Source organism: Stigmatopora argus, chromosome 11 (genome assembly GCF_051989625.1).
Source record: "Stigmatopora argus isolate UIUO_Sarg chromosome 11, RoL_Sarg_1.0, whole genome shotgun sequence".
Taxonomy (NCBI): Eukaryota; Metazoa; Chordata; class Actinopteri; order Syngnathiformes; family Syngnathidae; genus Stigmatopora; species Stigmatopora argus.
The window spans coordinates 8,014,730-8,042,545 of record NC_135397.1 but is presented as its reverse complement, the minus strand read 5'-3'; the positions used below and the strand labels follow the sequence as shown (position 1 = coordinate 8,042,545).

The following is a 27,816-nucleotide window of genomic DNA, read 5'->3' as shown; positions in this document are numbered from 1 at the left end:
AGTATTTTTTTTTTATCTTGTTTTGAAGGTCTGCACCGGATGTCTTGGATAAACGACGTCTAGCTTGCTAGTCGGTCGTCAAATCAGTCACATCTGCCGCTCCGAGTAACTCCATCTCACTCAGAGCTCATCTCTCGGCGTCGTCCTCCCATCCGCCAACACTCCTACCTTGGTACCACCCGGGGACCAGCCTGAACGCTCGCCAAACGATGAGCGCCATGGCCCGCGTGGTGGGAGAAGGGAGGTCCGAGACTTTAGTGGGAGTAGGTGTGATGCTGAGCCGCCGAAGGAGTAAAGGCAGACGGAGAAAGCGAAAGGGCTTGTTCGCCTTGCAGATGTGCTTCATGGGCATTCTGCTGGGACTCGTTCTCGGGCTCAAGAATGTGGAACAGAAAGGTGAGGAACCAGCCGAACTCGTGCAAATTATGGGAACATTTAGCATTTTTGAAAGAAACAAATGTCAAGATTGGACACTAATCATGGCATCTATTGCTGGATTTTATTCATGTCATAATTCATTAGGTATGTCCTAATCACATATTTTTGCATGTGAGTCCAAGTCACCTGATTTGGAGAATCTGCTGATTCCAACTCTTGATGAGAAACCTTAACGATGGGTGGAAGCACATCCAAATTTGTAGTTATCCCACCATTATGGGCTTGGGATGTGGGAGGAAACTGGAGTACCCAGAGAAAACCCACACAAGCCCAGGAAGAACATCCAAACTGCACACAGTGAAGACCCAGCTGGGATCGAACCCTCGAACCCAGAATTGTGAGACTGGCACGCCAACCACTCGGCTGTCGGGCCACCTGATTTTTAAATAATATGTATCCTGAATTTTAAATGGGCCCGTCAATGTTGCATTATTGTAGTACATACAGTGTTCTATTCGAATGATGATGATTTCATTATTAGAGCAGTATAGTAGTATTTTTGCACATGTTGCTCACTTTGGAGAGAATGTGTGCACTTTTTGTGGTTATTTTGCATTTTTTTCAAGTTTTTGTTTAGTATATCTTACAAAGCCTCCCACTCACTCAAACATCCTAATTAGGACATTTGGGATGAACAATGAATGGATGGATTACTATAAGTAGTTGTGGTAGTACTAGTATTCAACCCTTACTGCAAATAGTGAGGATGTTAGTGCTGGTATAGTGCCTTAATACTCATCCTCTGTCTGCTCCAAATCCGGATGAAAAATAGGTGGTGTGTGACGACCTGATTTGTGGAGGTATCCAAATTAACATTTTTCAAAAATGTGCAGTACGTTATGGCACTCCCATATTTAATCATACAAATGTGACTTTATTTAAATTTAATTTTCCAATTTATTTTTATGTATCCAATAATTACTCAACCCTGATTTTAGGGTTACAATCCCATATCTTGCCTTTCAGAATAGGCTATCCATGGTGGCCCTATTCTTGTAAAGGAGTTTTAATACCTAGAGTAGTATATATATATATATATATATATATATATATATATATATATATATATATATATATATATATATATATATTTTGCTGCTCATGCTGTGCTTCTGTTCTTGGAGAAGGGGGGGGGGGGGGGTAGATAGTAATGCATCAATTTCATCCGAACAGTCTGTCTTTCTTGGCAGTTAGCTCAGTGGCCCCAAGCCTAAAGTAAACATCATTTACTAGCGTGAAAGTGAACGTGAATAATCCGTTTTACCTTTATAGGCGTATATTATAGACAAGTACTGCACTTGTATTCAACACCATCTGAAAAAAGTGGAACCAAATAAGTCTGTCGATTAATTGTATTTAGCCTTTCCAATAAAAAGTTGAACGGTGCGCATATGGATGAAAAGCTTAATACGGTGGAGGATTAGCCATATGAACCACTATTATCTATAGGGTTTAATGCAAGTGAACTTCACTTTCCAAGCTAAAGTCCCCTTTTCATCCATCTGTGACAAAAGTATTAAAAAAATGTTTACTGTCATGGTACATGTACTGTCATGGTATAGACATGCCATAAAAGGTTGCTTGGTTTCAGCATTAGTGTTCCCATTACCTTATTACATAACACAGACCTTTGCTTATTGGGTCTCCTCCTTTGTGTTTGTTAGCAGAATGGGTTGAGGGGGACACAGATGGAGCACTTTGCACTGACAAAGCCTGGGGACTCAGAGCAGAGGAACAGAATTAGACAAAAAGGAAAACAGACAAGAGTGCAGGGGGTGCTGTGAAGAGGAACAGGATCATGTGGGGACAGCTCAGGCTATGAAATAAGCAGGAGGAGGAGAAGGAATAGAAAAAAAAGCTCAGTCAGTGATATCATGAGAGTGACGGCATGGTCTTTACTTGATGATGAACAGTGTTTCGGTCACACCAGACTTATAATTTTGAATTGTGGCCCAAAAATTGAGCCGTACTTTCATCGGACCACAATATAAATCCGAGCAGTAATCTAGCCCAGATTCAATTGGGAGCGGCTTTGTCACGTGTGACTCCAAGTGATGGTAAATGCAGTAGTCAACGGTTATCTTGAAAATCGATTTAAAACTATGCCAGGCTTCACCTTGCTACAGGTTTAAGCAACTCAATGCAGTGTTCTTTTCATAATATTACTCGGTAGGTGAGCCCAGAACACATCTGCCCAAAATAACTCACTGCTGGAGGCACCTGACACGTTCTCTTATAGTTCCTTTGATTGACAGTAATTGTTCTTGACTGGTCTCATTGAAAAATAACTGCAGTGGGACGTAACCAATCTGAGGAATGAACATTTGAATTTTGCGGATAACACAGGTATTCAAACATCCAGAGGAAAATGATATTTGCGCTTTATAGTTTGCTGCATAGCATTTGTTGAACATCAGGGTGTGATGGGGCTACTTAAAATGCTATTCAGTCATGACAAATATTGAAGAAAAAGAAAAAAAAACAGTCTTAAAAGCAAGTTTGCTTGGGTCTGTATTTTCTCCCTGAGTTTAAATTTGTGTTCGGAGCCCTCCAGCTGTCAAAGCGAATGCCAGCAGCTTTGATCACTGCGAATCTCTGCAGCATCCTCATATGTTGTTATGCAATTCCTCTTGCTCACATCGGTTATGCTCACAATTCTGTCCCTCCTCACGCTCTAATGCAAATTCTGCTCTTACAAATTTTTGCATCAGAGAATTTGGGATTTTTTTTGGTCCGTGCTTCCTCAAAAGCAGAGACACAAATGCTGTCCCTTAAAAGTCAACATATAAAAACTCTTGTCTAAAAATTCCTCGTGTGTTTTAACATAATCCGCTAATATATATACTTTTTTAGTTTACGTGCTCTTCCTGTGCTTTCGTGGGTTTTTCTCCAGCGACTGGAGCTTCCTCCCACATTCCAAAAATGTGCATGTTAATTAATGACTCTAAATTACCCATAGGTGTGAAATTAAGTGTGAATGCTTATTTTTCCCTCTGGATTTGGATGTTTGACAGAAGGATTATGCCTTCATCCCTTAGAGCTTCAACATTTCTGTCTAGCACGGCAAGCAAGATATTTATGTACAAAATATTAATTTTAATTGGTGTGCTGGGTCCATTGACCACCGAGCCAGATTCTTGTAACAGAAATGTGATGATCTTAAATGACATCAATCTTTCACTCGTGCAACAGGGTCTTTTGTGGTATCAGGCTTGAAAATTATGTGACATTATTTAATATGCCATTAAATTAGATTCAACACTATTGTCTAACAACATAATGAAATAGGGATTGTGTCAAACAAGAGGTGAATCATCAGTGATTAAAGTGAATATTCAGTATTCACAGAGTGGGCGGTACGAACTGAACGCACCTACATGAAGTGCCTATTTCTAGAGGTAGGAGCAGGTTATATCTACAATAGCACGTACCTGAACTTGAAACATAGCCTGATAGCTTTATTATATAATGAACTCTATGGTGACTAAGAATTAATATTTCTATAAAATGTTATTAATGGGAAGGGTTAGGATATTAAAAGAGAATATACAGTCTGCCTGAATTCTGAGCTTAAATTTATAGTCTTAAAGTAGCTGACTTCATATTTTGTTGAGGTTTAGAATGAAAACAGGAATGTCTCTTTATCCAAATACTAATTTTGATACTTGGATACGCTCACAATTTGCTTTGCTCGCACCCTTTTTTTTCTGCTATAGTCTCAATCCTATCTAAATGCAAATCCAAAAAAAAAACATCTTACCTACACTATCCATAAAGCTTACAAATGCTTTAATACATATTTCAATTTTTAAAGTGTCAGTATATGCAACCCACCAGTGCGGCCTGATTCTTATTCCCTCTTGGGACAAGGATGTAGAAAAGTAGCTTGTTATACGTAGATGTGCAAGGTTTTAAAAAAGTTTTTAATACTTACAAGACGTAAAAAGAATGCTCATGGTCCTTAAAACAAACAGATATATTGCTAATGCATCTGTCATCGTACATACAAAGAATCAGAAGCATCTCTATAAAAGCATGTACACACATTCCCACATGCATGAACAGATCTGTCAAAGAATGCTAATGAAGATGAAGTAGCTAATTAGGGATGACATTGAGAAGCGATGGGCGGCCGTGTTATATGACATTATGTGGGCGACTTGAACCTGTAGATATAGGACCCTGGCCAATATAGGACAATGTGTTGATGAAAGATAATGTGGTGGTGAGTGTCTATGTTAGGTATTGGTAGAAATATGTGCACTAGCAAATCCCTGGATAATAATGGTATCCCAGATTGCATTTTCTTCTATATACATTCATCTGACACAAATGCACTGCATGCTTGGCCTAGTTCGAGTGAGCGAGTCCTGCAGGTACAACACATCTCAGTTTATTCTCTTATATATATATTTTTTTACAGCAACAGGGAAATCATCAAAATGCTCACACATTATTCCGGTGTAAACTTTAGTTTAATTGCACTCTTGACATTATTTCTACAGTACAATGATATTACTATTGATTCATTCATTTTCAACACCGCTTATTCTGGTCAGGGTCGTGGGGTGCTGGAGCCTAGGTATTGTATTAGAAAATCCTGAAATTGAAATCAATAAATGCATGATTTCTTTAGTTACTTCCTTAGATTTTTTTCTCAGTGGCACAAAGTAACCACAAATAAAATTAATTTTAGATAAATGGTATGCTACTTACAACAGATTTTTTTGTCTGCAATTGTAATGCTTGTTGCGGCTTGTCTCAGGTCTATTCAAAATCAATCACTGAGCATTTCTTCACGGCCTCAGCTAATATGCACAATACTTTGTGCTATTTTTTTAATTCATCCAGTTGTCTGGTATTGCAGATTGTGATATTGAATGCAACAGAGCAAAGTCAATAATTTAATTATGAATGTGTTTTCAAGCCCTTTAATCCACACATTTATTGGATATTCGAGACTAACACTAAATCGTTTTGTTCTTTTTGAAGGAACATTATATGTTAGTGAAATTCATCTCATCTTATCTCATCTCATTTTCTCGCTTTATCCTCATTAGGGTCATGGGGGTGCTGGAGCCTATCCCAGCTGACTTCAGGCCAGAGGCGGGGGACACCCTGAATTGATGGCCAGCCAATCGCAGGGCACAAGGAGACAACCAACCAGTCACGCTCACACTCATACCTAGGGGCAATTTAGAGTGTCCAATCAGCCTACCATGCATGTCTTTGGAATGTGGGAGGAAACCAAAGTACCTGGAGAAAACCCACGCAGGCCCGGGGAGCGCATGCAAACTCCACATAGGTGCACCGACCTGAATTTGAACCCAGGTCTTCCTCTGTGAGGCCAATAGCCAAATACTGTAGTTGTGAAAAATCACAATCTTTTAACCTTGAGCTTGCTGTACTTTAATCTTCGGCTAGTGCCATAGCAACACACGGTCTGAGCAAAGATCATATGTTGTACTCTAGTCTTCGGCTAGTGCCATAGCAACACACGGTCTGAGCAAAGAACATATAGTAAGAGGACACAAAGCTTGTTTACAAGTTATGACAGCCAAGCCCTGATGCAGTTTGACAGATTTCACCCTTGGGTTCTCTTTGCATAAACTGTACACTGTACTGTAAGAACCACTAGTATATGCTTCTGACTTGTGATTTTTCACCAGATAATGATCATACAACCGGGCATTCTCAATAGTAACGGATAGTGAGAACCTGGAAAAAATATAGAGAATATACAGAAAAGGCATCCAATACAGTCGCGATTAAATTTCACATTTATGTTCACAAAACTCATGTTGAGTCATTGCGCACTCAGTTTCTCAATTCTCTTTACTCATTCCTACTCAAAAGATGTGAAGTATAACTACATGTCTTGTGGAAATCCACCCTAGTATGAAAACAGTCTCAACCTATCTTTTTTCAAACCTGGCAAATAGATTACATTAGATTAGATCAACTTTATTCATCCCGTACTCGGGAAATTCACTATTGCAGTAGCAAGGTGAAATAAATAAATAAATAAGTAAGCTTGTTACATGAGATATATATATATATATATATATATATATATATATATATATATATATATATATATATATATTTATATATATACACACATATATATATATATATATATATATATATATATATATATATATATATATATATATATATAAGGATAAAGCAGTTCAGAAAATGAGAAATAGGATATATACAAGAATGCAATTCTAAACCTTATTAATCTACTTTTTTGTTTGACTTTATTTTTCCTTGCCTTAGGAATCTGGCATAATGGCATTTGCAGAGAAATCCAGGAATAAACTATACAAAGTGACAATTCTGTTGACCAGCGGCATAGTACACTGTGCTTGTTGAAGAAAATGGTTTCAAGCCAGATTCTCCATTACAGCTGTGATATTGCCTTTGCTGCCCTCTAAAGCATTTTACACTGAAACATTCTGTTCTTATCTTTGCAAAATTTGTCATGTTCTGATAAATATAGCGTAGAGTGGTGCTATTTATGGAAGCTCTCTGCCTATGCCGTTGCCTGTTGCATGGTGAGAGAGGAGATGGGCTGGAAGAGGGGTGCTTGTGAATACAGTGACCTACATGAATGAACTGGAATGATTGGCCTCACTGAGCTAGCCCTGCATACCAACATATGAGCACTCCTGCAGAAGCGTGGTGACACAACGTCCACATGGCATCTTATTTTGTTCTAGAGGGGAATAGGAGGGTTAGTGGGTGTTAATTTGGATGTCAATTAACACTTGAACTAAAGGTTTGTGTGGGATTTCAGCAACTCCCTTTCTCAACTTTAAATTCAATCCAATCAGAGCAAAGTTTATTTAAATGCTAACAACTCTGGCAAAATAAAACAAAACAGTTATTCAAGTCCAACTAGAATAGCATTAAATGTGGGAATTTTCAATGTAAATTATCTCGCAAACCCCATGAAATGACATTGATTAATGACTAATTAATCGACCTATTTTTACCCGTTACGAATAAAACCAAAGATGGTGCATATTTTGATGGCCTGAAACATACAAATGTTATCTTATTCAATAAATGAGCTGTTGTAAAATGTTCTAATGTACTCAGAAACCACGTTCCTTTTACCATAAGTCGTCTTTTTTCCCCGATACAATTGTTTTTATTCCCTCTGCAATTATTAACACTCATTTTTTCATCTATTTCTATTGTGATTTTCTCAGAAAATCATGCCCCAGTCTCCACAATGCTTGAAGATCCGAGATGGGAAAGCCGTCAACTTCTCCAAGAATTTAATGACAACCAGTCTAAGCTTTTCACCGAACTTGACAAAAACTGCACCGAACCAGGTAGGATTATTTTATACTTGTGGATATAAAGTGTTACTTTTGCTGCTCATCTTAGCTCTGAATTTTCAGATATACTTCTCAATTGACTCATCAGATTAGCTCGTAACATATTGCTGTTTTAGTGCAGTTTTATTCATGTTTTCAAATGTTGGGTGCTATTCACACTAACAGGAGGTGTAGGTTGGATAAATTTTTCCCCCCTTTTGGTATTCCACTATTAATACCCTTTAGCCCTGCTCAATCAAATTCTAGTTTGTTTGCTCAGGTGTGAGCACAGTAATGAAACGTGGGTGCCAACCAATTCAATTGGATCAGCCCAGACCGCCTGCCTGTAGTTACAAACAAATCTTGGCATGATCTAACATCTGGTCTCATCCAAATGGCAAATTAATACATTGTGTTATAGTTACACAATCGTTGTAATAACTTACCAATGGATAATGGTGACATAACTACGAGGAGCATGTAAACAGATGACACCATTGACTCAATTTTAGTAATGGTAGTTTTGTTTATAACTACTTTTTATATACATACTTTTTTTCTTTAAGTGGAAACTTCATTTTGCTCACCTACTGACAGCTTTCTGATTGTCGAAATAATCCATCCCATGTGGTTTGTTCTGAATGTGTATTCAAGGATTAGGGGCTGGGAGACAAACAGTTTTAGATTGCCAACCAATTAATTGATTTATCCAAGAAAAAACAGCTTTGGACACACACATCCACGATGTAGCCCCACATGTTTGTCCCTGAGCTTCTAGTTGTATAACTCAAGACCTACATTGTAGTTTCTCCTGTTGTTCATCATTGTGTTTTTCCCCTGGCACGGAGAATCGAAGTGTTTTCCGTCTGGGATCCCAGGGTTGAACAGGCTGATCATCTGCCAAGCATTCTCTTGATCTCATTGTAAACTCACTGCACCACATGTCTATTGCAAACTTATACACACTCCATTTTTTTTTATTTTGAGTATGTAATCTCAGTAGATTCAATAATTGATGTTAAGGACAATTTCTACAGTATAGACAGATGCTATTTAATTAAATGTTGTTTCGCCAAACACCAATTACTGCGATTGGGATTATTTTTGCTTCCCTGCACTAAAAAGAGTCTTTGAAAAGTGCTTCTTTTAGTCCCTCTCTTCCTGTAACTACTTTTAAGCTATTTATTTCCATGCTCCTTAAGCACCGTCTCATCTCTCCTTTTTCTTTGTTTTTTCACTCTTCTCAGGGTGAGTCATTGGTTCAATTTAATGCCGTATAACATTCTCATGCATACACACCACACTCAGATATCTGAGCACAGGCATTAGACAGGATAACAAGAAGCAAGGCGTGTTTGCCATTTCAAATCTAAACCAAGTGGAAATAATTGGACAAGGTAGCTGAAATAATATTTTTTTTAACTCATTGGCTGCCATAGACGGTACGAGACGTCAAATTTATTTGAACTATGGGGCTGGCAGTGAATGAACGAATGTCTAACAAGCCTCCGAGTTTATGTGAATTGGACTTTACGTAGTTATAAACCCATTTACATTAATTCAAAGCTGAAGTATGAAAAATGTGATTGGATTCTATCACCGTGAAAGGGTTAAGAATTTAGATTAATTTGTATTGTTACTACCATTTTTTTGTTTTGCATAGTGAGCTTCTTTTTACACAAGCACTGTAGAGAAAAATAGATGTATTTTTAGTAATATTATATGGCAACACTCCTGTAAATGTGAAACAGTAATGCTCAGCCACGTGACAGCCATGTCCCCAAAATAGCCCCCTTTGTCAAAATGGTTTCTTCTGTATCCTTCGAGGTCAAAAAGCTTGCAGCACTCTCTCATCCAACAAGCCACCTCACACTCACACTGTGACTGTTTGGTAGTGCAGTAGTGAAAGACAAATGTTGGATTTATTTTTCTATAGTTCTATTTTTATGATCCATGAGTCACAGCTACAGTTTGAGGTTTAACGTATTTGCCCTGTCTGCCCATCTCTGTGCCAGTTAATAGAGTGCGTAGTTTGTCTTGAGAAAACGTCCCTTAAGAGTTGAGGATGAACGATGCTTTCGTGAACAGTAAAATTCAAAAGTAGCTTTGCTCATCAAGTGTTGCAAATGTGGTCCAGTATTATTTAGCCTCTGTACAAGATTAGTGGGGGTTAAAAGTTCAGAATTTGAGTGCTATTCAATATGGAGGAAAAAAAAATCTATCACAATTTGGCAGATTTTATTATTTCATGATGTTTTCATGCCATGATATATTGCATTTTATTTATATGGTAAAAAAAACAATTATAGAACAATTATGTTAGCCAGCCCCTATCCTTACTATTTTTTTTATTTTGATTAAACTCACCGGCCATTGTATCAAGTAGGGCTGCAACATAAAACTATCCAGTGTAAACAGAGGCAGTACATTAGCATGCATATTTTTGTTCAAATATCTAATTATCTACTAATAAATGTGACGAGTGCTTTTGACTTTTAAGGCTGCTGTATATAAAGTTAGCATAATATAATGAATACTATTTTTGTTAGTATTGAGATTGGAACAAATTGTGTCGTCTGTGTTCTGTGTGGATGAGTTGTGGTGCTATTTTCAATTGTCTTTAATGCATTACTCGAGGATGGTACAGCAAACTAAAAAGGAAATAGACTATCTGCATTAATGCTTAATTTTTTTGTCAATGTGTGACTAATTATTCACGTCTTCATTAAATTGTCTAATTAACTGATGGAGCACTGCAGCTGTCCAACAGTATATTAAAGATTCAAGAAATGCAATTGCTACCTGTCAATTAAAATTGAGGTGTTCTGTTTTTTTTTAATTGTTTTTATTTTTTTTAAAGAAAACTAATAAATGACCATGCATGCATACACCTGCAACACAGAATACACGCTGGAACCCCAGAAGTTTCACCGCAATGTTTTCTCCTTGGAGGAAAATCAATGTTAATTGACTGTAGCTGTGTTCTAAACAAGACACATCTCTGCATGAAAAAGATAAATGTCTTAGGATGTCTCCCTGTGGGATTGCTTTTATTCTCTGCAGTTGAATTGCTCCTTTGGCTTTGTACCAGACGGCTAAACCCTACAGACGTGAAACCTCTTGAGTGTGTTATATGTCTTCTCAGTGTATAACCCTCTGAGGAAATTACTGTAGAGGTGAGTGTCCCAGGTCTCCATGATTTGTCATCATCGGCCATACATTTTCGCTTCTGAAGAATAGTCTAACCTTTGTGAAACCTTTATTAGCATAAAGAAGATAAAGGAGACATTGAAGAAGATTCACCCATTTTAATTTAAAGCACTGAATCATTTTCCTAGGGCTCTCAAAAAGAATTCAAATATTAGCAATGACTGAATACTCCCATATGATCATTCAACATGCTATAATCTACTCCTCCTATAGTATTAGAATTTACTCGACTGAACATCTGATTAGTACTTTCAAAGTGAAGGGTAGGGAGTGTGCTGTGGGCAGTCATGTATGTGAAATGAAAGATGACACATTCGAACCATTGTGCTGATCAGGCAAATCAGCATTTTTTTTCTTTTAGCTTTTTCAAATGGACCCTCAACCCTCTGCTGCCATGGAAACCATTGAACTGTGTCACCTGTGTGTGTGCTTACTTGCTGTCGTGCAGCAGTGTTTTTCAAAGAGTAAGCAGTGTGTTAAAAGATACACATGTATTTATCTTGCTCAATGCATTAAATAACCGTTCATTCTACCATTTCGCTTGTCCATACAATATTTCAGCATCTTAGTTTAGTTTGTTGCCTTATTTGGACACTTAACTCAAAAGCCAAAATAGACTGATCATCGTCCATCCTCAATGGCACCCAATGAATTGATATTAAAAAAACTGATCTTTTTTTACCGCATTCCAAGCCTCTCTGTAACTAATGAACGAGAAAAAAAAATACATTTTTTTTTAGCCCTTGCATCCTTTGATTTTTCTGAGCATAGCCCTCAGAGAAAAAAGTAGACCCCTAGACCCCCTGTAAAAGACACTCCTGGTCTAGATTCTTGAACTCCAGCACGGTTATTTATATTTCAAATCAGAAAAAGGTCTGCAGGACCTCGAACAGGCCATCAGATAGTTATTTTGGGTAAAGGTCAGCCACTAAGATAACACAGTTTAATTGAAATAACAAAGCTATTAACATTTTGTTGTATGTGTGTGTGACTTTTGCAACAGTAAATATCCCAGTAGATTGGTGGTGAACATCAGAATATTAGTGTAAGACTGGTTTTAATTACTTTTATTTCTCTAAAATTACTTGTTTTAGCACATTTAATTTTTGCAAAGGTGCCAGTCATTTAAAAACCTGAAAATGAAACATTGTGAATACCAAGCATTTTTTACGACCAATGACCAGCCATTTGCAGACGTTTTGAAGAGTAACTTCACCCAGAGTTACAAAAAAAGTTAAATAATTCAAGGATACACAGCATCAACTACCAAAACAATTAAAGAGTTCATACATAACACGTCGTTTATGTTATGGCAACACATTTTATGCAGTAAATGATGTGTTTCAGTAGGAAATCCTACAAACCATAGCCCTTTACTCTACTGTGAGATGTCTGTCAACTTGTTTGGCAGCTTGCTCCTCTCTATAGCAGCCAAAAGCACAAGCAGCCGCAAAATGAAGAAAAGCCTGCCAAGACTATGAAATAGCTGAAATGGAAGGACCCCAAATGCTCCTTCCCCGCTTGTTTTGTTAACTCTTTAGCTGCCATTGATAGCAATAGACGTCCAATCCCTTTGTAGTGGGAAGGTTGGCAATAAATGCTCATTCGCTGTCATCCTCCCACTTCAAATGGAATGGGCATCAACTAGTGGCAAACTCATTTAAATTCTTCTTATCCGTTATTCGGCATTTTCTGGAATTGTTACGAAATGGTATATGCAACACTCAGAAAACATATATGCGAGAGTGATGTCATGTATAAAGCGGATCAAAATCAAGATCATATCAGGCCATTCTGTAAGCAACATGCCATATTGTACGTGTGTGCGTGTGTGCATGTTTGTGTGTGCTGGGATAAGATTAATACTTGGGCCATCTGTTTGAGTCATGTTATATGTACTATGATAAAGACAGACTCATATTTGAGGTTTGGGTTCAATGCACATGCTCATTTGAAGACTGGTGCTGGGCATTCTTGACAATTTGTCTAGCTAATTTATGGATGAGTCTTATGTGGGTGATACAGGGTAGTACTATTGTAAACAAAAAATAAAGTGAAATAAATTCTTGAAAAAAATGCATGCGCAAGAAAGAGCACTTTGATGTGTCCAATAAGGTAACTGATGTTGCAATTGCGTCATTTATACTTGGCAAATACTAGACAAATATATAAAAGATAATATGACCAGCAGTACGAGAGCATTACTGGTGTACACTGTTGTCCTGGTCACAGTTAAAATAGAGTTCATGTGGTTTCTCAGATCTAGCTGGCGACATTTATACTTTTGCTGTGATGGTTGTAGTTTCCCTCTACTAAAAATGTTTATGTAGTAAATGTAACCATCCACAGCGTCCTACAAATTCGCCTCGATTTGGAGGGTATTGCTCTGGTTTTGCCCCAAAACAAACCACTAATATACTCTGATATACGCTTCCCTCCCATCGACTTTACCGTCAGAGTCACATAGCTTGACTGAGTAGCAACAGTATCTCAGTGGGGCAGAGCTTTTGTGAAAGGTCAAAAAAAGTTAGTGTGGGGGGAAAGCTGCCATAATGATTCTGTAATTTGTCACTAAATAATTGAAAATGTATTTAACCGTGCCATAACAATATTGTGGATGGTATAAAATTGACCATAATTGATGGGACATACTTTGCGTATCAAACAGCACTAATCTTAACTATAAATTAATATTAAAAACCAAACCAGTAACTTAAGAAAATGATGTTCGTTTTGTGCCTCCTGTATAATAAGTCCCCAGGCCAGCGCAGATCATGATCTGATTTCTTGCTGCCTCCCTGATTAAATGCCACTATTACCATGTAACCTTTAGCTTGGAACTAGCACACCCTCACACAAACATACAGTCAACAAGTTTTCAGTGTGTAGTTTTCCCCATCTGCATCACAATGTAGTTTCTGCTGTCACTCATACCTCACAGATGGATACATGGAAGATGGAAAAACAGATTCCCATTCTCGTATCTTATGTTTACACACTGTATTGCCTACTTGTATCTGTCCCAGCTTTTTGTGCGGCATGATTCATTTTTTCTCTGTCTACTATTGATCTCTTGGTAATTCTTCTTTTTCTACTGCTTACCGAGGTTCTGTGAGACCGAAATAGATAGGTTTCTTGAACGTTGTCTTCAGAGTAGAGAGAAAGAGCAAGGTCAATTTAACAGTCTGGGATATGAGTAAGGTTGTTATTTGGGTGATAAGAGTAATTCATCAAACATATAGTATTGATCAGGTGTAGCTGCAGTATATTGGATTGGATTGGATAACTTGTCCTGACTGAGGTAGAGAATATGCAGAGTCACTCTTCCAAGTTTATCCGCACAGTTCCTCAGTAGTCTGGAGCTGGAGACAACAGTAGCAGAGTAGGGCACCTCGACTCCGTTGCTGGTAAGCGCCGACAGCTCTTCCATCTTATCCCACGATGGAATGGTTGGTCAGAAGCGTTGCCCCTTCTCCCGGCACTTTTGTCCAGCTCCTGCTGGAATATGTTCTTATTGATGGAGAGAATCTATGCCAATATGCGAGGTCTTTAAAAATAGGTGTCCAATTCCTTGTTGTGAATTTATAGAGTACAGTTATCAGCTAAGCTTGTTTTGCAAAAAACAGACTACAAAAAGAAGGAATTCTGTGTCATTACAATCAATGGAATTTCCCCTGCTTGCAATTGTATGCATTAAAAAAACACTATTGCTGACAATTCCCCGAGCTCAGTATGGTTTTATATTGCTTTGAAATGACCCATTTGGAAAAAGGCACCCAAATACATTTTTATATATATGTATTTTTTTCTTTTTAAGTGTTCTATACACCAGTGGCAAGAAGTGTAGTATTAACCCTGAACCCTTTCACTGAGCAGTTTTACAACTAATTGTGTCTTCAGGCTTCAGACACTTAAGGGAATTGTTAATATCCGACGAGAGTGGTAGGCAACCTAAACTGTTCAGCTTTTCAGGGTCTTTTCTCCCTTGTTTGTCATTACTCTTTGCTGATATATATTTTTTCTCGTTAAATCAAGTCTTTCAAGGGCTGTTGCAGTTAGTAGAAATGGTTTATCTCTATCATTCAACTGTTGTCGGTTGTCCTGATTTAAAAGAAATTCTTTTGTTTCCACAAATTGATTCCATTCCATCTTTTTCTCTGCTTGTCTTCTCTTTGTTTTGCACTTTTTTTCTTTTTGCATTCACAAATGGTTGACGTGTTGGGTAATAACACCCACATACTTGTAAGTACTTGTGGCAGAAAATAAATGCAACCACATGCTGCTGCTCGTGAATTTTTGTGTCGACACGTGTATATGTTTGTGTGTGTTGCAATTGCATGCGTACAAATCTTTCTAAAACTTTTAAATGCCAACCAAACTATAAAGTGTAACCTTTGAAATATAAATCCTATTGTGCATATAACTTCGGCCTAGCCTAATGTGTACATGCCGTGACGTTTTTTCCCCTCAGTGTCCATCTTAAGCTCCTCAGCTAAGAGAAAAAATTGCATATATGATATTAAAGACAGTTTACCGTGCATTAAAGGATGAACCTCCATGACACTATATGATAGTACATTGTCGAAGGATAGACAGAACATATTTACCTCACTGTACATTCAAAAGCCTGCCTATGCATGTGTGTGCTTGTGTATCAGTAGAAAAGTGTGTATTTCTGGCGGTTTGGATGCAGATAGTATTTTTTGTTGTTGAAACCAGATAGCTGTATGTCCAATGTAGATTCCCTATTATCATCTGTGAACACAAAAAATAATTGTCCACACAACCAAATGTCTCGCACCATACCTATTGTGTAATTAGGCTCATGTTATGTCAACATTTGATTCACTGTTATGGATATTGAATTAGAGCATATCACGACTCACATTTGATCACATTCCTGCTCTGTCTCAAGGTCATTCTGATCATTAATATCTTTTTAAAGGCTGAAATGTTTTAAACAACTTTATTTTATCCACTAATTGACTGTCTTTGCTTTAGCCTAAAAGGTACCCTCCCTGTTTTTTTAATAGAGATAAAAATAAGAATTACCAGGGAAATTGCTTTCTTGAAGGACACAGAGTCATTGCTAATGTCACAAAAATATACTATTAATCAGTTGGTTTTATCAAATGTCAGCATTGGAGACTCTAATTTGTCCAAGGTGACTTCTGGAAACTGCCCCAAAAAACTCAAATCCTCAAGGGCAGGGCTTTGTGTTCTTAAAAAAAAAAACTAAAATTACTTCTAAAATACTTTTTGCTTGCTCATTTCTTTAAACTCATTGGCAACCATTGACGGCGCTAGATGGCCAAAACATTTTTACTTGTTGAAACATCTGTGAATATTCGATTGCTGCCAACCCTCTATTCAAATTGGATTGGACAACTGATTGGGACGTCCCTACTTATTATAGTATACTCTGTGTTTTCCTTAATATTTTATCCCTTTGCATAATAGTGTAGCCTTTTGAAAGTAAGCTTTTGAGCTTCAGTTATTGCTCCGTGTCTGTCTGTAGTAGGAACCAATTCAGCAAAAGACTGACATAATGTAAACAGTTTATTAGACTAAGTACAAATCATCATAAACATGTCTATATTTTTTAATATTATAATTGTGTATTTCTGTGAGCGTGTGTTGCCACAGTATGCTTATTGATGATGGAGTTTACAACATCTGTCATCGGCAGGAAGGGTGGTTTTTTTTCCGTTGCTCCTAAAACACTGAGTTCTTCCATTACGCTTTTAACGATGTATAGGATTTACCGTTTCTTCTCTCCTTATGTTTGCGTCTGTATCAGTGCCACACAGCTATTATGTAATGCTAGCAGTATTATGCAAGGGGGATGGGCTGACTGTTGTTCTGCCCCTGAAGTGACAAGCCGTCCGTCTCTGCTTGGGTCAATCCACGTTGATCTCGCGAAGCTCAGGGATTTGGCAGCTGACTTCAACTCACACGCTAGATCTCTTCATCAGTTCACACACGGGCTGCAACTTTGGTTTGATCATTCATTCTTGAAATCATTGTTGACAATACCCCTAAGTCATCAAAATCACAGAGTATTATCACAGTGACTTCTTAAAAAAACAAAATCGGCTCTTAAAACGCAGCCAAGGAAAATATGTCCGAGCTGTTCATCCACTGTCAGCCAGCCGGAACAGTAAGTCACAGTGGTAGAAATAGGACTACCTGACTTTGAAATCAGACTGACCATAAGCTTTATCAAAGAGGAAATGCTTGAGGGTCAGCCCTACAGACCAGAACTCAAAAATAGTTTCATGGGAGAGAGCACTGATAACGGAGGGTTGTCCATTATATTTTTCACCGATTCTGGGAACTACAGATAATTCGGAAAATTCGAAGTGTTCTTCTCTGTTACTTCGATAAGGCAGACCATACTCAAAAATATACTATTTTTGATATTACATATACCCACATAAAAAAATGTTTTCTTTTTAATATAAATTCTTTCATTGTCACCATTGGTGGTATTTTAATTTTGAACTAAAAACAAACGGCCCATAAATGGCACAGTGACAGAAAGTACCCCAGAATCTCCAGGAAGTGACGCAAAATCGACAAAAAGTAACCCGTATGTACCCTAAAACAAACGGAAAGTGACCCTAAATAAATAACAGGAAGCAGCCAAAGAAAAGGGAGGCATCCTGGAAATCCATTGATAGAGATAGATATCCAATTCATTTGGACTAGGAGGGGAAAATGAAAATTAAGTAGAAATCGCCTTAATACAGACCAATTTATTTTTATTTGACATTTTATATCTGAGACAATACTGCATTTTAAAGGACCTTTTAAATGTTGTATCTGTATCACATGTACTGTATCACAATATAGTCTACGTACAGTAGTATGATTTTACTCATTTCCCGACATACTACTTTTTTTACAGGATTGTTAATGAGATTGGCCTACGACAAGAAAGTTACGTCATTGCTGGGCTGTTTAAATATCTATCACCATAATCCTAAATCATGTCAGATGCTTATATCTGTCTAAATCTTTTTGATTGTACATTTTTATGTTTTAATCCAAACTGGTGGGGCAAACTGCATTTTTTTGTTGTTGATGGTAGTTGTTTACATTAAAGAAGGGTAGTTTTTTTAAAAGAAATTATTTTAAAAAGCTATATATACATATTTTAACCGTGTCTGGTGATGTGTTTGAAAGTGTGTTGACAACATCTTAGGTTCGACATCGTACCAAAACTGGCCCAGCTCTGCGCCTTTCTGTCAGATTCTACTTTCAAGTATTGTTAATAAATTGCTTAAATAATACTACACAATAGTCATATCTTTAATTCCTGCTAACTTAACATTTGTATTACCACCAGCCCCAAACCACCTTACTTTCTTGTGGAAATTCTGCATATGTGCTGTACAAAATAACCTTCCAATTGTCATGTGCAATTTGCGGTATCAATATTTTAGTAGCTTCTTCATATGACATCCTTTATTTATTTGTAACTTCCCGTAACTGCTGCTCTCATCTTGTTCTCTCCTCTTTGCTGATTACATGCCCAATAAAATAATAAAAGGGTTTTCTAGACATGCTGCAGGTGCCCCCGCCTGACTCACGAGCTCTTGGCTATGCTGAGAGAGAGAATGTCACTGCACATTGGGTTGCTATCATGTTAAATAAGCACATAAACACACACCCAATACACACTAACAGACACTAACATACAATAAGTTAAGCAGACACACAGTGGAGCTAGCCAAGCAAATCCCAAATACACGCACCCAAGTACACAGGTTGGGTCATGCTGGGTTGGAGCTATTTTTAACCTACTGGCTTGTATGCACACTTCTATGACATGGGAATTGTGCATGGAAAAAATGTGGCATATTCTGTCTTGATTGGGCATGATGTGGCCAAATTGAAATGATATGTACAATATGCAGGATGTCCATCACATTGTGAGAAAAAAAATCCTCTGTTATCCTGCGATGCAATATATTTTCAAATATTAAACAACAGGGTAGCCCGGCCAGCAAATGAATATTAAACAACAATTATGACATGCTTTCAATGTGGGCAATGGTCGACAAAGAGCTCTAGGAAAATTTGCGTACATAATGCATTTAATTACTCCCTGAAAACAGTGCGAACAAATGAGGAGGAAGTCATGTTCCAGATAAAAATATCTTATTTGCTGTCCTTTAGTGGATGTTGGTAAGTGCTTGTTAATTCATTTATTTGTTTAGTAGTGGAATGCCAATGAGATGTTTTGTCTAACTGGATAGCTATCCTCTCACAATAACTGCCTTTCCATGCCCTATTGTTTCATTCTTTTGTATTTAATCTGCAGCTATCCATGAGTTCCCCAGAGATTACTTCACAAACCAGGAACGAATCGATGGAGCTGTTGGACTGCATGTCCTATGTGTGAGTGTTTTTTTTAACAGTAATACCACTGCGTGCAGTAATTTAGTGTTATCCCCCTCTTATCCACTGTACCAAGTACAGGGGATGATGTTTGTTCTTGCAGCATATAAATTGAGAACTCTTTTACTGCCATTGATGGTGATAGACGTCCAATGGCTGGGGGTCATGCCACGATCAAATAATTCCAGTCAAAATGGATAGGACGTCTATCACCGGCGATGGAAGCCAATAAATTGAAATATAATAATATATATATTGAAATATTTTTTTACGTTTCAAAGACAGTTTTATTTCCAATGGCCTTGTCTTAATTAACATATGAAAATGTATTTTTTAACAGAGAGTGCTCGTCTCTTGAGTATGTAGTTGCATAACGAAGCTATGAATATGTACATGCATGATGTGCCCTAAAAGGGAATATTTCAAGTAAATGCGTTTCAACGAGAGTTTTATTTTTCTCAACTCGAGAGAAGAGAATGTCAATTGTATCTCGGCATGACGAAATCAAAAACAATGAGCTGCTTGCACAGTTTGTGTGCTGAGGCGAGAAGCTTACTGTGGGCTTACTGTATGTATGATACCAGGACAGGCTCACTGGCTGTTTAAGATTCAAATCAGCGCAAACACAATACCACATCTGTTAGGAGCTAGGCAGGTGCAGGCATGGTTGCTGCCACCCAGTTCAGTACACGTCGCCGCTTCTCTCTGTTGTTTTCCAAAAATGCAAAACAGAAGCTTGGAGCACCCAATTTTGGAAGTCAGAAACAGAGGAAACAGGAACGATACTTTGGTTTTGGACTAATTGTTCAAAAAGGCTACATGCAAACTGCAGAATAAATAAATACTATTGTCTAATTGGTGTAAAATGGTATTGTTCATCGAGGGAGATTGTGAAAAAAATCTGCCACACATTAGGTTTACCTTATGTTCATTGCGTCTGTCTGATTGGGTTTTAGATAAATCAAGTATGAAGAAAGGGATTATTATAAAACTTTCAGGTTACATTTTTAATATAAAACGAAAGATCAATTAAATATCAGGGTAATGAGTTCGGAGGTCACAGTTATGTAAAGCTCACAAGTGGATATGTAACCTTTTTCTCTAGACAATCTATATGTTCTACGCCTTGGCCATTGTGTGCGATGATTACTTCGTCCCCTCACTGGACAAGATATGCGAGGTAATTGACTGGCATTTATTCATATATTTAATGATATTCTAAATGTTGTTTTGTAAGAATCTGCATTTTTTTGTCTTACTAGCGTCTTCAACTTAGCGAGGATGTTGCAGGGGCAACCTTTATGGCTGCAGGAAGTTCAGCACCTGAATTGTTCACTTCAGTCATAGGTGAGAAACACACACATTATAACATGCACCAGGGATTAAATTCGCATTACTGCATCTGTTAATACATTGCCTGCCATTGCAAACAATAAACGTCCAATCCAATTGAAGTGGGAGGTTAGCAGCAAATGAATAAATGTTCATTCGCGACTAGGTTCCCACATCAAATGGATAGGACATCCAGTAGTGCTGAACTCGTCTTGATTGGACATCTATCATCCAGTTAACCAGAAATTCTAAATGCCAATTCAAACTCATGCAATACCTATTTAAAAAAAAAATCATGTAACATTGAAATTAGTCTGGCAACTCGATCAACTGATTTTTAACGTCCAGTAAACACAGCTTGTATGTCTGCCTCGCAGGCGTATTCATTACTAAAGGGGATGTTGGTGTTGGCACTATTGTGGGCTCAGCTGTCTTCAATATCCTCTGCATTATTGGAGTATGTGGCTTATTTTCTGTGCAGGTAAAGTACATTATTAACAGTAAAATATTTAAATATCACACATTGTTGTTTTATTCACGTGAAATGGAATGTTCCAAATCCTCCAAGTCTCCCCTATCTTGCATTGAGGAAACTGTCAAAGGACAAAAACAATAAGTTTGATTTAAATCCAAAGGACATAATTTCTTTCATTGAGACCACTCATTCATAGGGCAATTAAGTCTGCTTTGAGGCATCAGATTTATCTTTCTAACAGCACTCTGAGGACAGTTCAAGCTCAGGACAGTGAATTTTAAAAAGAATACCACAAGGAGAATAGAAAGGTTGTCGTCCAATTTCAGAATCTTGTAAGAAAATCATGTAACTGTCACCAAAATGATAATTGAGCTCCATAATGTCAAGGAGAAGTGGTCTGGTTGAAAAACAAAAACATTTCAGAAAGACATTGGTCCATCAGAAGAATGTAGAAATGTGTTTTTATATCACAGTGCAGATTAGAATCGCTTTTTTTCCGGTATAATTAGTGCACACTACATTTTACATGAAGAAAGTGCTCTCAGGCCCCTTTCGTGTTACAAAACAGAAAATCCTGTCTGTCCCTTACTCCCTCTTTAATCCCAAAAGCAACACAGAAACATACTTGAAAGAATGTTTTTCTTATTTAGATTATATGTTACGCAAGAGTGACACAGGGTGGCGTTCTACTGGTTAGAATTGTAGTGTCATTAACTCGACTAGTATTGATGATATTACAAAGTTTGTCATTATTTAAATATGAAATACACCACTGTTTTAGCAGAAGATATTTCATTAATTCTAATAAATAAGTGTGAGTCTGTGTTGTTAAATATTCTGACTTTTTTCCTCTCTCAGACCATCCATCTATCCTGCTGGCCTCTACTCCGAGACTCTACTTACTATACCCTTTCAATCTCAGCACTCATTGTGGTAATTTCTTACTTTTAACAACACTTTAGATTTAGAATTGGTAACTAAAAATGCTTGTGTACATGATGTGCTTTTTTGGGCCACCAAAATCATGCGGTCAGCCAGATCTGACCCCCAGGCCATTAGTTTGACACGTGTCGAAAATAAATAACTTCATTTTAGGAATAATAGAATACAATACATGCATGATACAATTACGTAATGTTATGATTATAAAGCGTTTTGCATTTTTTTTTATTTTATACTGTGATTGCAGTATTTCCAATGAACTAATAGTATATCTGTCCTATTCCTTCTTTGTTATAGTTCATATATGATGAAAAAGTTGTTTGGTAAGTGTTGTTTATGTTATTGTTCATTAAAATCCAGCACAGGACTTGTATTTATCTTAAAGGTTAAACTTAATCTTTACCATGCTTTTCAGGTGGGAAGCGCTCATATTGATTCTTATGTATTTCGTCTATATTTTGATCATGAAGTAAGTTTGCTCATAAAATCCATACAGACCAATTTTCCTGAAGGTATTCTAAATGTTAGATTTGTGTTCCAGACTTAACTCCCATGTGGTTCGATTTCTGGAGCGGAGGAAGAAGAACTCATCCAGTTTGAGAAATGGAGCCGCTAATAATGGCGAGCTAGATGATGGCTCTGATGCCACTGCTGTCCTGTTAAAAAAAGGTATACAGTATTATGTAAAAGTTGTAGCTCTTGAGTTATATTCTTCATCTTACTCAATCTATAGTTTTTGTATTAGACGTGTTTCAAGTCGTGTTGCAACGATACCGATACTAGTATTGATGATAGAGATCCAAAGTGGACACCGTCCAATTGCGTGGTGTACAATCATCAATCTGCTGTGAATTTAAATGGGTTTATCAGTAGTAGAAACCAGAAGGGAGGTGTCCTAATAACAGAGAATGTTGATACTATTATAATACTTGCCTTCTTTTCCTGCGTAAAGCAAACCGCCACAGGAAGACATCAGTGCTGATGGTTGACGAGCTGTTGTCAGCATACCCCCACCAGCTGTCCTTTTCAGAGGCCGGCATGAGAATCATGATCACCAGCCATTTCTCCCCCAGAACCCGCCTCACTATGGCCTCACGGATGCTCATCACTGAGGTGCAGAGCTCCATTCGCATACTCGTGCAGATTAATCGCTTTGGTTTTGAAATGTTTCATCTTTCAAGTCATATGTCTCATGCATCTTACAGAGGCAACGTCTGATCAACACACGGAATCTGACCAACGGCGACTCAGACGGGCCCGTGAAAGGGTCAAACAAGCGTAGCATCGAAAATGGGCTGTCCGGGGCAGAACGGGGCGTTAACTTGCGGCGTGAGGATCACGTGGCGGGCAACGAGACAGAGAATGAAGATAATGAGAATAATGAGAATGATGAGGATGAAGAGGAGGAGGATGGAGAAGGGCCGTTGGTGCCATTCCAGTGTCCAGGTAAATGAATTGATCACATTGAATCAGCTTTCAACTCAAATCAGATGGCTTATGTAATCACCAAAAAAGAAAAAATAACTTGATACTGTGGTATTTTGGACCCTTGGCCAAGAGGTATGTTTTCAGTGCACTTGCATTTTCCTCCTAATATGCTTAAAATATGTGCATTGCAGCTGGTGTCTGCAATAAAGTGAAGTGGCTGTTAGCCTGGCCTCTTTGCCTGCTGCTTTACTTCACCGTCCCCAACTGCTCCACACCTCGATGGGAGAATTGGTTTATGCTTTCTTTCGTCAGTTCAACCCTTTGGATCGCTGCCTTTTCTTACATCATGGTTTGGATGGTGAGAGCTTTCAAAGTCAACCCCAGACAGACTTATTTATAGGGAGAATCGTTTACAAACAAGTTGAATAAATATTATCAATCTTCAAGACAGTTTGTCGAGGATGTTTCTTTGCCGATAGAAGATAAATATTAAACATTTTGACAAACTAATTGATTGAGGATTTTTTGTGTGTGTTTATGCACCCAAAAATGTCGATACATTTAGTCAAACTCTATGTACATGTAGGATATGTTGTCCTGAAAGAAAAGGGACCCAATCAGGCTATTGTACCCAGGTCTTGCTTTTCAATTGGGTTGAGCTTTTTTTTGTTTGTTTTCTGTATTCCTGCATAGATCGTATCGGCAGGTACACATAGCTTCCCACTCCAAGTTGTGAAGGAATATTCTAGGCCTTTGCAACCCAAATTATCTTGCAAAACATGTAAAGGTTGAACTGCAATATCCCCCCAAAAATCACTTGTCTCGCAGGTAACAGTGATTGGCTTCACTCTTGGTATTCCTGACGTCATCATGGGCATCACCTTCCTGGCCGCTGGGACCAGCGTCCCTGATTGCATGGCTAGCCTCATTGTGGCAAGACAAGGTAGTCAATCACAAACAAATGTCACCTTCCTTTCTGTTCCCTTTTGGTGGGCGGTGGTGAGGGGAGACATCTCAATAGGGATCCTTCCACAATCCTTTGATCTTTGCTTTTCAACCTCCTGTCATCAAATATTTAACATTTCTGGGTTTCTGGGCTTGTGGAGAGGTACGCCCTCGCCACCACTCTGCCGCTTTGTGTACTCGTCACGTCACCATCTCTTTGGGACATCAATCGGACATAAGACAACACTGAGATAACCTTTCGAACCCCCCAACCGAGCTGCTCGCATCGTCTCTAACCCCCGTTTTGCAGACGAGCTTTTTTTCTTTCACAATACAACTTTCTTCCTGTGCTTGTGCGCAGGAATGGGAGACATGGCGGTATCCAATTCCATCGGTAGTAATGTGTTTGACATCTTGGTAGGCCTCGGCCTCCCCTGGGCCCTGAAGACACTGGCTATTAACTACGGTTCTGACGTGAGTAGCGAACAAAGATAAACGTGGAGTTCCACAATACAATAGTAATTTGTCGCTGCAAGTCTAGCGGGCTGGGTTCGATCGCCGCTTGGAGAAACCTATTATTTTTATTTAAACTGAAGTCCAGTTGACCTAAAATTTTGAGTTTCATCCCTTAAATTGGTTGCACGTTCACGCGGTATGATGAAGTGACAAACTTGCAAAATGAACAAAAGCAATTAAATACCCCACAAGGTTTTATTTGAAACAACAACAGATTAATGTGATTATTTGTTAAAAAAAAAAAAAAGGTTTGTTTATTCATATACATATAACATAGATTGTTGATAACTGTATGACAAATGTAAGCTTTTACAGCTTTCATTCTTCTCGCCATAATTTGAATGCATTATTTTCTTGCAGATCAAATTATACAGCAAAGGACTGATTTTTTCGGTCGGCCTTCTGTTGGCGTCTGTGTTTCTGACGGTGAGTGTGCATCTGAGCATCTCATTACTTCCATTATAGGCAGCATGTTTTCTCAAGCAGGCAACAACAACACTCAAATAGCTTGTTGCACTTCGTTTGATTGGAGGCTTAATAAGCCACTCTGCTATAAACCGTTTCATGACAAGGCGCGTTGCCATAGATTGGACCAATTTTGAGGGAGTGCCGGAACATTCTCTTCAAGTGTTTTTCTTGAATTGAATGTTTAACCAATCATAACACATCTCCAAAGCTATTTTTCTTGGGGTAATCAGAACACACAACCACAGGACCTCTAAATCCAAATCATTTAGACAACGACATGTAGAGTTTATTTTTTAACCGTTCTTCAATAATAGAAACCTATGTTAACTTGTTTGTCTTTGACTAACTTAGTTTTTGACTCCTATTAGTAATTAATTTGTTTTCCGTTCTGCCTGTCGTCACAATGTTCGCGGGCGTGTGGGATACTATCCAAACTAACAATGTGCAGTAGGCAGGGTACAACCTGGACCTCTTCGTCAATCATCTTAAAGCCTGGCTGTTAGACGAACAAAATTGCGATCACGACGCTGTCTAAAATTGTGCTACCTATGTGTGTGTCTAGTGTGTGTCATTGTTTATCTTGTACCTACACAAGCGACTAAAGATGGCAATTAGCCGGCGGCTACAATCTTACATATTTACATATATATGTTCATTAACATGAATATAAATATGTTCATTAATATGTGCTGTCCCTTATCAAATAAATCAATCAATCTATCAATAGGTAAGCAGCCAATCGCAGGTCACAATGAGACCAAAAACAATTTTCGCTCGAATGATGATGATGAAAACACCTTTTACTGTAACAGACGTGTACGATTTCATGTAAATTATCCGCTGACAGCCTTCCCAGTCAAAATGTATTGGAAATCTAGCACCGTCACAGCAGCCAGTGTTCTAAATAGGGTTCAGCTCTCTGCTTAATAAAAACAAATACATTTGTCTTTGTCTTCAGGTTATTGGAGTTCACCTGAACAAGTGGACGTTAGATAAACGCCTCGGTGTGGCCTGTCTCCTCCTCTACTCTGTCTTTCTGAGTTTCTCTTGCCTCATAGAGTACAACATCTTCACTTTCGTCAATCTGCCCACGTGTAGGGATGAGTGACGCGCCCACGTGATAAAAAAAGATGCGTCATTTCAATTTGACTTAGATGACGGGATACAACACTCGAAATCTGAAATTATGTTAAGTTTTGCCAAGATTTATGGGCAGTCATTGTCCACCTTCCCGGATTCTCGAGTGGAAATCACACATTTATTCATTTATGTTGTCATTTTATTTATCAGAAAATGACTTTCCACGCGAGAGGCATCAAGGATGAGAGCCGCGGCAAGTTTCTGATGAATTAATATTTTAAGTGCAAGGCTGGATTTCACATTTGGAAATCAACTCGGAAGGACTCAGTTTGCCCGGCAGACGGGATAATATTTCAGCCGTCAGTTATCTGATCATACATCCTGGATTATGTTGCATTATTACAGATCCAGGATTCGATGGGATACATTGTCTACAGTACATAGCCAAAAACACACCAGGGCATTATTATCCAGTCATGTTTTCTAAAACGTGTCACAGCAGAAGTGTCTACTGTACGTTTTGTATTTAAAAATGATTGAATTAGCTTTATGGAGAGCTTTTGGTTCCCTTTTTGTAAATAGTTTTCTGTAAATAGCCCCAGATGGCTCATATATTATTTATTGGTGTCATACGCACATTTCTCCTCGGAGGTTACGGAACCCTCAACAGGTTTATTTATGGTGCCAGGGTCGCTGCAATCCGCTTTTGGGAGAGAAGCTCTTCTTTCCAAATGTCTACTGATAAGCACAGTTCATTTTGATGTTTTTGAACGACTTGATTTAGATGTCAATATTAGGAAACAAAAGAAAAAAAATATGTCTGCACTCTTGTGAGATGGACCAGTTTGTATTATATCACTAGAACACTGCTAGAGTCTTAGTGTTGCACCGATACCATTTCTTGGTTCACGATACCTAGTTGTGTGGTATCAATGCCATGTTTTTTTGAAAATACAGTTGTTGTTGTTTTATTAAAAAAATAATAACTTCAAATGGATTGCATATACATACGAGTGATAATGCAATTGATGATAGGGTGCATCTTTAAGTAATTGTCTGCCCTTGATGACGCTAAATGTCCAAGCCATTTTAAGTGGGAGCCATGCCACGAATTAACAAATATTAATTCCTCATCTCAGCCAGGGAGAAAGTTAACTTTTTTTACTGCAGTGTTTGTTGCTGGTGGCCATCTTGAGTAGAGCGAAGGCGTTTGGAAAGTAGATCATGAAGAGTACATTTTGT

General features: G+C 38.0%; 1 protein-coding gene across 1 annotated transcript; it reads left to right on the top strand.

Annotated features, from left to right (window-relative positions):
* Nucleotides 1-73: 73 nt before the first annotated feature.
* slc24a3 (solute carrier family 24 member 3) lies at nucleotides 74-27,816 on the top strand. The gene is made up of 17 exons (XM_077613491.1): nucleotides 74-396; nucleotides 7,662-7,787; nucleotides 19,312-19,388; nucleotides 20,494-20,568; nucleotides 20,651-20,735; nucleotides 21,098-21,201; nucleotides 22,054-22,128; nucleotides 22,435-22,460; nucleotides 22,553-22,606; nucleotides 22,679-22,806; nucleotides 23,090-23,250; nucleotides 23,343-23,583; nucleotides 23,757-23,923; nucleotides 24,394-24,508; nucleotides 24,872-24,984; nucleotides 25,387-25,452; nucleotides 26,453-27,816. Exons 1-17 carry the CDS (start codon nucleotides 210-212, stop codon nucleotides 26,600-26,602), a joined length of 1,950 nt encoding a protein of 649 aa, XP_077469617.1. The 5' UTR covers nucleotides 74-209; the 3' UTR covers nucleotides 26,603-27,816.